Raw genomic sequence first — 14,282 nt, 5'->3', positions numbered from 1 at the left:
AATTAAATTTTAAAAAGGTAATCCTAAAAAATAAACATATCAAAAGCAAAATGAAACAAATGAAGCTATGTATCAAGCTGACATTGTAACTACAGAAGAAAAAAACCCTACATCCAATCAGGCTTCTAGGTCTAACTACCAATTCACAGGAAATGCAGAAGACAATGAAACATGTTAAACAATACTACAAAATTCAGACACAGTGAATTCTAGAGGGCCATCTAGTCACAACAATTAAATTACAAGGAATTAAAAAAAAACACAGAAGAGATAAATGGGGAACCTACAGATTAAAGGACCCTTAAATTATCAACCAATTGCAATACAAGGATCAAATCTGATTCAAATAAACTGCAAGAAAAAAATTTAGGAGTCAATCTGGGAAATCTGAAAACTGAGTACATTATGATAAAAGAATTATTGGTAATTTGTTTAGATGTGATATGATCTGATTTTTTTTTTTTTTTTTTTTTTTGAGACAGAGTCTTGCTCTGCTGCCTGGGCTAGAGTGCTATGGCATCAGCCTAGCTCACAACTTCAAATTCCTAGGCTCAAGGGATCCTCCTGTCTCAGCCTCCCGAGTAGCTGGGACTACAGGCGTGTGCTGCCACGCCCGGCTAATTTTTTCTATTTTTTAGTTGTCTGGCTAATTTCTTTCTATTTTTAGCAGAGCTGGGGGTCTCGCTCTTGCCAAGGCTGGTCTCAAACTCTTGACCTCAAGCACTCCTCTGGCCTGGGCCTCCTAGGGTGCTAGGATTACAGGAATGAGCCACCACGCGATCTGATTTTTGTAAAAGAACATTTACCTTTCAGAAATACATACTGAAGTGTGTGTGTGTGTGTGTGTGTGTGTGTATTTATACAGTTAGCCCTCCATGTCTGTGGGTTCACTCAACCACAGATTAAAAATATTCAGGGAAAAAAAATTACATTTGTACTGAATATATACTCTTTTTATCTCGTCATTATTCTCTAAACAATACAGAATAACAACTGTTTACATGGCATTTGCATTGTATTAGATATTATAAATAATCTAGAGATGACTGAAAGTATATGGGAGGATGTGGATAGGTCATATGCAAATACTATGCCATTTTATACCAGGGACCCAAGCATCCATGAATTTTGGTATCCACAGGAGATCCTAGAAACAATCTCCCATGATATCAGGGGACAACTGTGTATATACATAACTGAATGAAATGATATGATGTCCATGATTTGCTTCAAAATAGTGCAGGAGCATAGAGTTATAGATGACAAAGATTAGTCATAAACTGATACTGTTGAAGCTCATTTATGGGGCATTTAAGTCCATTGTAACATTCTATTCTTACACATTTTAAAATTTCTATAATAAAAAATTAACAAGAAAGAGTTAATAACTACTCTTACAGCTAACAACATCCCTTCTCTATCCAGGATAATAAGTTGCTAATTATTCCTCTATAATTCCTATAGCACTTACTATCTCTCCTCATTTGGTTGTCTATATAACAATCCTTTCCCAGCTTAAGATTCCCTCACAAATTAAAAAATATGATTTCCTTTGGTACATGATTTGTTCAATCAGAAGATCTACTTTTCTAATATATGGGAAATACAAGCCACTCCTACTGGAGATAATGAAAGAAAAGTAAAGGGTGGGAGTCTAGAAAGGAAAACAAATGACAGAACAGGCATAGTTTTTTACAAAGAAGCCTTAGGGAAGAGTAAAGGAAGTGGAGGAAACGAGGCCCAAATCTCAGAAATAAACTACATCCCTCAATAGAGACAGCTCAAAAGTCCTATGTAATCGACAATGAATTCATTTTGGCATGAATGTATTATAGACAAAGCCACCATTATGTATCTATGGATACTGAGGAAAACTAGGCTGTTAAATAAGTGTCACATACATATGGTCTCCATGGAATCCCAAGACACTAATCAACAGCTTCAAATCATAAAATAAGAAAAGCACTGAACATTTAGAGGATGAACAGAAAGGGAAAAAAATGCCTCCAAATTGTGTATTATCTGCCAGCAAAGAAAACAAATGTGTAAGTATCTCACTGAAATTGAAGTAATATGGAAAGGACTGAAGTCTTCACAAAGCACTTGTTACTACAAATTTAGTAATAGTAAATGTAAAATATGTATTTATACCTTTTTTCATAAGTTTATATGCTATCTCAAATACATTAATCTTATTTTTTCTTACAAAGTTTTAAATTTCAACCACTTGTATCATCAGAATTTTGAGGGCTTTAACTCCCATGATTAAAAAGAGACTTCTAAGTCAGGCAAGTGCCTGTAGTCCCTGGTATTTGGGAGGATTAGGTGATAGGATCTCTCGAGCCCAGGAGTTTGAAGGGAGCCTGGGCAACATAGCAAGACCCTGTCTGTTTTATAAAGAAAGAAAAAAAAAAAGGAAGAGATTGCCATAAACTACTTAGCCTCTTTTATATTTTGTCTCTTCAATGAACACTAAGTCACTTAAAACTAAGTCTTTTACCACTTTAAATCCCCAGTACTACTTCTATCCTACATAGAGTAGATGCTAAGTAAATGTTTGATGATTTAGCAACTAATGGGAAACAAGTAACATATGTGTCAAAGAATTACACTAAATATTGTAAGAAAGTTTACGACATGGAAAAGACCTATCCTCAAGAAATTTATAACCTTTTCTCTAATACCATACTGCTATTTTAAACATACCATAGTTTTGGGAGTTACTGGGGGGGGATAGTACACAAAATAGCTATTGATGCTGTTTAACAACCAGCATTTCAAAAATATTTCAGAATTTCCACACATCTCCACTAAATGAACAAATATTCTTTTTTTTTTTTTTTGAGACAGAGTCTCACTCCGTTGCCTGGGCTAGAGTGCCGAGGCATCAGACTAGCTCACAGCAACCTCAAACTCCTGGGCTCAAGCAATCCTTCTGCCTTAGCCTCCTGAGTAGCTGAGACTACAGGCATGTGCCACCATGCCTGGCTAATTTTTCTATATATATTTTTAGTTGTCCAGCTAATTTCTTTCTATTTTTGGTAGAGACGGAGTCTCATTCTTGCTCAGGCTCCCGTCTTGGCCTCCCAGAGAGTGCTAGGATTACAGGTGTGAGCCACCGTGCCCAGCCAAAAAAAAAATATTCTCTTTAAAGATTTTTACATGAACCAGATCTATCCCCAGATCTATTTATGAAAGGGATCATAATGACTACAGAGTACACTTAAATGGTTATCAGTACTGATTATATCATTTAAAATTGGAAAATAAGGATTATAGCATTAGCAGCTCAAGAAAATAATATAAAGAATATATATTTGAGTAGTAAGACTTTATAAGAGCCAACTAAGTTAATTTTCAGGATTGAAGAACTTGGTTCTAATTCGCTAAAAAAAAAAAAAAAAAAAAAAAAAAACACACCAAAAAATTTTTTAAAAACCACCACCACAAATCCTAGAATCAAAGAGTAGGGATAATGGCAATATAAATAATAGGAAAATACACTGAATGTCTGGAACTACTTAGGTCTTACACCAAATATTTTTACTTATGTTGCAGAAAAAATGGTATAAATTTATATACATACAAAAAAAACTTTAAAGGAATACACGTCTATATGGATGAATCAGTTTTTTAAAAAACTATAAATGGGTGAAAAACATAAGGAAAAATCTGATGCAATCAAAGCCACTCTAGAAAAATACAAGCCAACATAAACTACAACAAACAATAAAAACAAAATGCTAAGATAAAGAATTATGAGAAATAACAGCCTACCAGCAAATCAAATAGTAATGTGCAACATGACAAGTTATCATGAAAAACAATGCAGTTGGCCCAGGAGGAGTGGCTCATGTCTGTAATTCTAGTACTGTGGGAGGCCAAGGCAGGAGGATTGCTTGAGCTCAGGAGTTTGAGATCAGCCTCAGCAAGAGCGAGATCCTGTCTCTATGAAAAGTAGAAAAACTCTGTCTCAAAAAATATTCAGTTAATTGGAACCATGGTATACTATTGGTGTGGATGTAAAATGGCACAGCCACTGTGGTAAACAGAGGTTCCTCAAAAAGTTAAACACAGAATTACCAGTAATTCCATTTCCAGGTATATACCCCAAGGAAGTGAAAACAGATTTTCTAATAAACATTAGTACACAAATGTTTACTGTTTGTGAACTATTATAACAGTAGAGCACTATTTAAAATAGCCAAAGGTCAAAACAACCCAAATGTCCATCAACAGATGATCCATATGATGAAATATCATGTAGCTCTAAAAAGCAATGAAGTACTTACATATGCCACAATGTGCATAACCCTCCAAAACATTATGCTAAGTGAAAGAAGCCAAACACAAAGGTCATATATTAGATGATTCCATCTATTTACATAAAATATTCAAAATAAATATATTCACAGAGATAGAAAGCAGATTAGTGGTTGCCAGGGGCTGCAAGGAGGAGGGAATCAGGAATGGCTGCTCAATAAGTACAGGATCCATTCAGCTGGACATAGTACAAATGTTCTCGAACTGCAGAGGTAATGGTTCCACAACATTGTGAATGTACTAAATACCACCAAATTGAACACTTTAAAGTTTATTTTATGTTATATGAATTTCACCTCAGTAAAAACAAATATAAATGTCCCCTCCCAAAAAACGCAGGTCAAAAACAGACAGGCTTCTTGTCTATTTTTAATACAAAATACTAAAATTGTTTTCCCAGAGATTTCTTTATATAGCTGATTACTAACGTTTTCTTCAATCCTTTAAGACATACCTGACAAAATCCATCATTTCCCTTCCTCTAGAATCCTCATTTGCATATGGCTTAGCTGCCCTGACTCCATCCTATCACTCTATCAATCCTTCATTTTGCTCCAGAAACCCCTGTTCTACATTGAGTCAGCTACCAGTTAACTTGCTCCCTTTGTGTTCCTCAGCTTTATGATTTTGAAATAATCTTCTATACCTCATCCAATAAATTACCAAGTTATGTCCACACTCCCAACTAAAGCTCTCTCTCAAATCCATTTCCTTCCTACACCCACTAACACTACCTAGCTTTATTCTGTCCTCATCGCTTTTAGTCCAGATTATTATAATAGAAAGCCTATCCACCCATCCCATCTTTAAAACTGCTAACTCTACAATTCAACCTCCATGCAGTCACCAGAATTCTTTCCAAACTAAAAATGTGAATGTTACTTGTCTGCTTAAAATCCGTCAATGGATTTTAATGTGATCCTTTAAGACTACCTTTCCTTTCCGTGACCCAACACTTACACAATAAAATATTCATAAATGAACCTCCTCCATATACTTCCTTTTTAACTATACCTGCTTTTTGCTAACAATACCATGTAAATAGTAACCCTCTTTCATAGACACTTTATCTCCAACTAGCTCCCATCCCGTTAAACAAAATGAGAATTTTGCTTCTCATTTCTCACCCTGGCCACATCACCACTCTTATTCCAGTGCCATACCATGTCCATTACTATCATCATTCTACTTCCCCTTTAGGCCCATATCATCAGGTAAATCAAGTTTTCCAATTTCTCATCACCATCCTTTACCATAGTCATGACACAGTTCCAAATTCTTCAATGAATTCAGCACCTAGTTCATGTTTTTCCCAACCTATCCACATTCTGCCATCAACTTTAGCATCTCTGAAGATTCTTTAGTGCAAAGCAGAAAGCCATAGAGAGCTGGTTTCAAAGGAAAGATAACAAGCTTCAATTTGTCAAGCCTTCTTTTCAGTATGTTAAATCAGAAACATTAGATACCCTAATGGAAATACCAGTAAGGTATATAAGGGGAACTAGAAATCAACAAAATGGTTAAGAAAAGTAAATGCCAATTTGATGACAATAAGTAAAACATGATTAATGAAACTAGGTATGATCTCAGGGAAGGCAATTTAGAAAAAGAACAGGCCAAATGGTCTTCTATGATGTTATGCCTAACCCTGGATCATTTGGTTTCTGTCCTCTTGCTCCAAGCTGCCGAGAATTGCCAGATAAAGGTGGAGAATCCTTCGAAGTGAGTTCACTACAAGTTCATATTATTTTAATTTTTAATGAATACAACTCCTAAGCAATCCTTTATTCTCTTATTGTTGATTCATTAGCATGCAACAATTTCCAACCTATAAATTTCAGACTACTGGGGAGCTGCAGAATTAGCTACCTCAGAAGGTACCCAGAAGCATATATTATATAAAGACTATCTCTCACATATATGAATTAACATTTTTCAAATATGCAGTCAATGTTGTGGTTAATAAAATATAAAGTCACGTAGGAGTACTGAATAGTAGCTTTTCTCCAATATGAATTTTCTCAATAAAAACTAAAAATACAAGTACAGTCATGGGGCGAGGGTCCCACAAATTGTTTCGAAGTTATAGAGATTGTCATCTTCAAAATATTGGTAACCACTGCCTGAAGAGTATTCCCAATAGCACTTAAATATCCACACTCTAAGCTTCTAATTATCCTCTGCCTTCTCCCACTTCTGCTTTCATTTTTCCAGGAAAATCATACACATCCTCATGTTCTCTCACCCACCTCAATCCATCTGAATTTATTTATTCTATACTTCTAGAAATATCTGATAATTTAGTAATTACTGGTGTATCTCTTCCTAAGACTAATTCAACAACATATATACCTGATTCTATCTCTTACCTGGAGCCCCTAACTTGATCTATCTAACAGGTTTAGTCTCTCTTTCCTCAAGTTTCTTCCTTTCTACCTAAAAACATTATCAGATCTCCCTTATTTGGACAAAAATACTTGATTCTGCTCTATGTTCTAACTACTATTCTACCTCTTTTCTTCCTTTTGCTATCAAATTCTCAGGGTTAGCAAACTATAGCCTAAGCCAGTCACCTGTTTTTGCAAATAAGATTTTGCTAGAATAGCCACTGCCATTTCTATAGGTATTACCTAAGGCTGCTTTCCCAAAAGAGCAGAGTTGCATAGTTAAGAGATCATATGGCCTAGAAGCCTAAAATATTTCCTACCTAAAATATTTCCTTCCCGGCTCCTTTAAAAAGTCTGTCAATCCCTGGGGCTCCAAGCATGATCATTTCCTCTGAGAAAAGCAAGGTGCCATTAAAGATTCTGGAACACTATTAAAGTACCATGAATAAAAAGCATTAAAAAAAAAAAAAAAAAGCATTTCAAGACTACTAGCTTAACAACAGCCTACCAGCAAATCAAATAGTAATGTGCATTTGTACGGCAGATATAAAAGAAGACCATTTAGGAAACTACTGCATGAGACTAGTCATTAGACATAAAGAGAGGGAAATGAAAGGAAGGAACTTTTGAAAGGAATAAGCATTAAGACTAGCTAACTACATGTGACAGAGGAGACAAAGCTAATACCAAAATTTTAATCCACCATGATGTAGCTCTCAGAATTTGCATTCTCTCCTACAATTTACCCTAGACTTACAGCTCTTCATATTAATATTTTCCTGTCTTACTGACTGTGAAGTTCCTAAAAGCCTACTACTAATTCTGTATCTTCTGTGTACCAGGCATTCCCCATGCTTACTAATTGGCTAATTCCCGAGTAAGCAAATCCCTTAGCAAGAGGCAGTCCTAACAGAGTTGGTTGAAGGAGAGCACAGGGCCAATGGTAGATGTAGATAGAGTACTCACCTGTGATACCAAGCAGAGAGAGGGGAAGTAAGATTTCAGGTCCAGAACTGGCTCTAGCCAAACAGAGGCAGCAGCTATGAATCTGCTTACAGTAGAAGCAGAGTGTCTTTGGTATTCTGACATACTCCTGATGATCAGACAGACCACCATTAGAGTAGCCACTGGTAAGAGAGTCACATGAGAAACAAGCCAAAAAACAAGACCAAAAGGTGAAGATTTAAATGGAATAGACCCTATTGGTCTTTTGTCTAGGAAAAGCAGTCTTCCATATTAAAGATGATACTACTTTCAAAATGGCCAATATGATACTAACCTTCAGACACAGAGTCTTCACATCCCACAAGGTTGAGAAGAATATCATCATCCTTATCATCATCTTCACTTCCCAGTAGCATCCAGCTTTCCACATTATCACTTTCAGAAATAGTGCTCTCTTCCTCATCACTAGAACTGACCTCTATAATCATGACCTCTCGGGTTACACCTGATTTCTTTTCAGGTTTAGTTTTCTCAATATCCCTCTCACATTCCTTATTAGCCAACTCATTAGAATGAAGAGTAGCAGAAGGACCTTGGGCCTTTTCTTGTGTTTCCACTCTAACATTTTTTCCTTTACATTTGTAAATACTATCTTCATCAGACAAAGTGATGACTTCTGACCCATCTGATAGCTGGATGGGCTCACTATCTGAAAGGACAATTAAGTTCTTCTGATCTGGTTTAGTAGTTGATGATTCAAAATTACCAGCATTCTCTTCTTCACATTCTTCCTCCTTGATAATGTTACCAAGATCTTGGGCATAATGAACTTGGCTGTATAGCTGAAATTCAACCTCACTGTCAACACTCAGTTCACTGGATGACTCTTCATGATAAAGGTCATCTTCATATGCTTCTATAGTCTCGTAGCCACCAAACATCATGGAAAGTCAGTAACTTCGATGCTGTAAAAGAGAAAGTCATACAAAGAATGTATTACAAAAGTTCAGATCATTCCTATTTACCATACAATATCACCCCTAAGAGCCAACTTCTATGTGAAGGCCATCCCTATCCTCAAACACAAGATTTCTAAATCTTGTTATGACCTACTGTAATAATGCCCACCCTTCTCAAATGAGAATAACTACTGACAAATCAAGTTATAGTTATTAATGGAAATACAGCTATGTGTTGCTTAATAACGTGGATACATTCTGAGAATTGTGTTGTTAGGCGATTTCATCAGTATGGGATCATAGAGTGAACTTACACAAACCTAGATGGTACAGCCTCCTACACACTTAGGCTATATGGTATAGCCTATTGTTCCTGGGTTACAAACCTGTACAGCATGTTACTGTACTGAATACTGTAGGCAACTGTAACAATGGCAAGTATTTGTGTATCTAAACATACAAAAAGGCACAGTAAAAATATGGAATTATATAATCTTCTGGGGCCACTGCCATAAATGTGGTCCACAGATGACCAAAACATCATCATGTAGTATATGACTATATCATATTTCTAAGATATATTAGAAAGGAAAAACAGGTTGAGATCCACTGCTTGACGCCAAACACTTGTTCTCCAAAATGTTAAAAATTGCAAAATGATTTTCAGCAGCTCTCAGTATTCCATTCATCCTTCATCTTCTCCTTGATTCTGGTACTCTATCTCATCTTTTTCAGGTATGCTTCAACTATAACTAAAATCCACAACAGGAAAAAAAATCATCACATTTATTATTTGGGTGTAGATGTTTATTCTCAATTAACAAATTAATCTCATGGTCTTAAGATTCTTGGCCAAAAGAACACATAAAAATATTTGAAAAACCTGCTTACTTCCATGCTAGTTATAAAAATGTATGTGAAATACAAACTTAATAATTAAGACCTAAAACTGAGGCAAAACTCCCAGCATTGGGAATAAATGCATAAAGTGAAATACTTTACTTTCTACAGTGAATTAAAGCCTCCTCAGGCTTCAACTCAGCATAAACATCACTCCTCAACCAGACTAAATTAAGTGCCCCTTTTATAGGCTTCCATGGCACTTAACATTTCAAAACAGTCATCACCTTTCTAATTACTTATGCAAAGTAAATCTCCCAGAAGCAAAGATCACAAACCCCAGGAGGGCAGGAACTACACCTATTCTGTTAAAAACAATGGAACACCAAAGCCAAGCAGAGTAACTAGCATTTAGGGCCACATCTATAAATGTTTCTTGAATTAGTGAATGAATAAATAAATGAATTAGATCATCAGGCATTTGTTCTTCAGCTCTGATAAGTTCAACATGTGTTTAAAATACAGCAATTATGATGGGGTGAATTTCTCAGTTGTCTTCAACTATTCCAAAGTCTTAAATTCTCCTATCACCAACCAAAAATGTATACAGGAAATGTTGCCATTAGGCACTGATGAATATTGGTCAAAATGAAAGCTCTGGAAAAATAAGTTACATTTGTTCAAAAATCAGGGACAGCCTAGAAAGAATAATAACAATAATAATTTATTCTTTATTTATTTTCCACTTTTAGCTATACAGATATAATTAAGAAAGAATAGTCAATTTTTTAGTTTCCCAAACCTTTGCCCAAAATGTCAGGGAGTTGTGATGGCAGTTTTGATAATAGAACCACTGACCCCAAGAATCAAATGAAAAAGAGCCAAAAACGCACTACACTCATGCTAGAGTTTTTGTTTTCCAAAAACAAAAAAACCAACTTTTAATGCCTTTTTTCTTCTAAAAGGTACAATATACCTGTTCCTTTCTAGCACTGTCCTTCAGGTTGCTATGCTGTTATTGTAATACAAGTTGAATGTGGCTGTCTGAATAATAATGCTCATGGCATTTATCAGTTTATATTGAAATGTTAGCCTCAGAGGAATTCAAATAAAAGATGAATCCTTTCCTTTTATTTAATAGGTAAATTAATTCTAAAAGAAGTCAAAGGAATTATGCTTCCTTCAAAATCCTCACTGGATCCATCCTGAGGATCCAGTGTGAACTTAAGATAAAACATAATTCCAGTGCAGCACAGAAAAAATTAAAGAGGTAAATTACATAGTGACAAATTTGTACTATTCTTGGAGCCATCCCAAAGGAAAGGGATTAAGAATAGAGCCACAGGCACACCTGTGAATGTATGCCAAAAATAAACTACAGAACCATAATAAAAACTGACTTCCTTGGGTCTAAGGATTTATCTCTTTCCCTGAAATGTAGAAAAATGAATTTAACAATTTAGCCCCTATGGCCTTTAAGAGGATTTTGTACCTTGCCTCTGTACTTGAAAATTGTACTACCCTATAACCTGCTCTTTTATGTGCCAGGGTTAAAGTTTGCCTGAGGCTGTTTTGGTTTATGTTATTGCTTTAATTACATTCAAATGCATTTAATTTACTTTTTTTTTTTAAAGTGTATACTTAGAGGACAATATATTTTTTATACACACACAAACACACACACACACACACTTTGACTCAGAAGGCTTTCTCAGCATTTTGATCCTATACCCAATTCCCAAGCACACTTAACTGGATAACAAAATCAGATTATCATACACAGCCTCCTCAATCTACCTATCAGGAAACTAAGGTAAAAAAAAAAAAAAGATAGCCCTAGCCAAGGTTATGCAGCTGTTTAAAAACAGCTAGAATTGGCTGGGCACGGTGGCTCACGCCTGTAATCCTAGCAAGTAATCTAGTAATCCTAGTAATAATCTAGGAGGCTGAGGCAGGCGGATTGCTCAAGGTCAGGAGTTCGAAACCAGCCTGAGCAAGAGCAAGACCCTGTCTCTACTATAAATAGAAAGAAATTAATTGGCCAACTAATATATATAGAAAAAATTAGCCGGGCATGGTGGCACATGCCTGTAGTCCCAGCTACTCGGGAGGCTGAAGAAGCAGGATTGCTTGAGTCCAGGAGTTTGAGGTAGCTGTGAGCTACGCTGACGCCATGGCACCACTCACCCTACCTGGGCAACAAAGCGAGACTCTGTCTCAAAAAAAAAAACAACCAGCCAGAATTGATTCACATTTCTGACTCTCAGTCGAGTTTTCACTAAAATTTTGAAACAAAATTTTCCAAATAAATAATTTCAAATTAATATTTTTAAAAACAAAAAATCCTTCATTTGCCATAATTGCATTGATTCTAACACTTAAATTTACCTCACCAACATCCATTTTATGTCCCAGTGGAGTATGAAAAGTATGAAAGAGGCATTTTAACTGGAAGGAAAAGCATGTATTTAAATTTGTCAGTTTACCATCCAAGAACCTCCCAAATTGGTACTCAAAAACTATCAATCCCATGACCAAAAAAGATGTTTCCTATATAAGAACTTAAACTATCATAGGAATGACACTTATTTAAAGATAGTTAAAATAGTTTAAGCATAAAAGAGCTACAGAGAATAACTACACAGGCTCTCACCATTCAAAAATTCACTGAGTTTTTTCAAGCTGGACAACTTAAGGCTTATTTAAGATTTTAGAATTTACTTAATACAATCTTTAAAGCCAATCCTTCTGCTCTAACAGTCTACCTACTGGTCATTCTGGACATTTTGGTCTTATTTCCTTCCAAAGCACTTTTCACCTAGATGTTCCTTCCTGATGACATAGGCATCCATCTCAGGCAGATTTAAAGCAAATCCAATTTCATTTTAAATCCAATTTTCATTAGAATGTGATTAATATGTAGTTTATTTTTAACTTAAATTTCTTCTTTACTCTTGAGCTGCCCTGACAATGACAGATGAAAAACAGTTGACTACAGGGTTAAAATGTCTATCCATTCTTCAAAAGTGGCTGCCACTTTGAATCAAATCTGGCTGGGATAGAGAAGAAACCAAGTGTGTGAAACAAAGGTCACAAAAGAGAGGAAGGCAAAATACAGTATCTTGGTTGGAGAAAATTATGCTAAATTTAGTCACACAAGTCCTAGCTGTTCTTGGGACACATACATGCTTTTTATGACAACTACCCCTATCTGGAAACACTTCATCTTTCCTCAGCCCTATTCCTTCTACCATGCACTCCCTTACCCTTAGAGTTATCACATAATCTCCAGCTCCAATTCTTCCTGAGGTCTTTCTTTGCCTTCAGATTCTCTTGAAAACAAGGCTAACCTGTCCCCAAAGCATAATACTATCCTAAATACACACAATCCAATTAAAAGTCTATGGATGTGATAGCCTAAGTACTCAAAACACAAAGTCAAGAGCTTTTGAAGTGTCCTAAAAGAGTCATCAAATTAAACGCTCATTTTGTACCTGGAGAAACGGGCTCAGAGAAACTTATTCACTGAGCTCGGAAAAAAAAAGGGGGGGGGGCCCTCAAAGATCCCCTAATTCAATCCTGTAATCTAAAACAATCGTAAATTCAGCCTAAACGAGATTTCCAAAGTCACCACCGAGTCGGTGGTGCAGCCGTGTCTAACCCAGGCCTGCTGAGACTCAGCCAGTTTCTCCACTGCAGCGGCAGCTCTTCCCTGAAGTTGAAAGCAGCTGTCGGCTCACGGAATGTGTGGGATAAAGAGAATCTTAGTAAACATAGCTCATGTCTCCTTGTTTTACGTGAGGGAAGGACACAGCTCCCAAAATATTTCTGGTCCCACAGCTGCACCCGCAGCTTCTGACAAAAAAGGCGAAAGTTGGCCCAGGACTACTCAGTCCTCAAAAGATTCCCGTTCGGCGCGGCGGGACCTCCGCGTGGAACCTTACAGGGAGGTAAAACGGCCGGAAACACCACCCCGACCGAGGCTATGGACTTCCAGCCCCTCTTGAACCACAGCCGCGGGCCTTGGAGAAGCATGGAGAAGAGGACCCCATCCCGACAGCCCCAAGCCGCGCGGGGCGGCGCGCGGCTGAGGGACCATGAGCTGCGCCCCGCCACGAGTGGAGGACCGACTGGGACGCAGAGGCCGGCGAGGAGACACGCGCTCGTTCCACCGCCCGGCCGGCGAGACGGAGGGTGGGCAGGGCTCCCCCAGCCGCGGGCGGCTCGGAGTCCGTCACACACATACTCACTGCTGTGGCTGCAACCAGGAAGCACCAACCAGGATCCAAAACGCGTAGAGGGACGGGGAGGGGCGAAGACAAGTGAGGTAAGGAAGCTGCGTCCGTGCAGACCCGGTAGGAGCGAAGGCACTTCCGGGGAAAACACGGATCTAGGAGTAGTCTTTCGGTCCCCGCCCTCTTGTTGGGGCCTCCTGTGCGCATGCGTGGTAACTGTTAACCCTTTCTCTTCTTCGCCAATAATCTTTTGGTTTGCCTTCCTCGCTTTGCTCTTTCTCCCTCACATCTTCTTTTGAAGATATCTAGGCTGCATCTATTTGGGGGCATACACTGTTTGAGTGACTTTCACGAAAGATATGCTAATGGCCAGGCAAAAGCAAGGGGAATCCGAACCTTCTGTGCCCACAAGAAAAACTACAACTCCCATGATGACCCTGGGCGAGTCTCCGGCTGGGCTCGCCTACTCTTCAGTCGCGCTCGGTAGACGCCCCCAGTGACACGTGGCCCTGGAGCTACCCGATGCTGGGGTGGGGGGGTGATGATGACTGCGGGGCAGGCGGCTTGGCCAGGGGACCCTGAGGGTATGAGAG

At 37.8% G+C, this 14,282-nt stretch overlaps 1 protein-coding gene across 2 annotated transcripts in view; it reads right to left on the bottom strand.

Annotated features, from left to right (window-relative positions):
• Positions 1 to 13,834, bottom strand: part of ZCCHC7 (zinc finger CCHC-type containing 7) — a 214,561-nt gene extending 200,727 nt beyond the window's left edge. The window contains exons 1-2 of one of the 2 annotated variants that reach the window (XM_076008850.1): positions 13,701 to 13,834; positions 7,990 to 8,620 (exon numbers count right to left, since the gene is read on the bottom strand). In XM_076008850.1, coding sequence (XP_075864965.1) covers positions 7,990 to 8,599 — 610 coding nt within the window. In that variant the 5' untranslated portion in view covers positions 8,600 to 8,620; positions 13,701 to 13,834. The remainder of the gene's footprint in view (positions 1 to 7,989; positions 8,621 to 13,700) is intronic. The other variant, XM_012769108.3, reaches the window with a different exon arrangement.
• Positions 13,835 to 14,282: the final 448 nt, after the last annotated feature.

The sequence above is a fragment of the Microcebus murinus genome, chromosome 12 (genome assembly GCF_040939455.1).
Source record: "Microcebus murinus isolate Inina chromosome 12, M.murinus_Inina_mat1.0, whole genome shotgun sequence".
Taxonomy (NCBI): domain Eukaryota; kingdom Metazoa; phylum Chordata; class Mammalia; order Primates; family Cheirogaleidae; genus Microcebus; species Microcebus murinus.
This window is presented reverse-complemented; position numbering and strand designations above follow the sequence as displayed.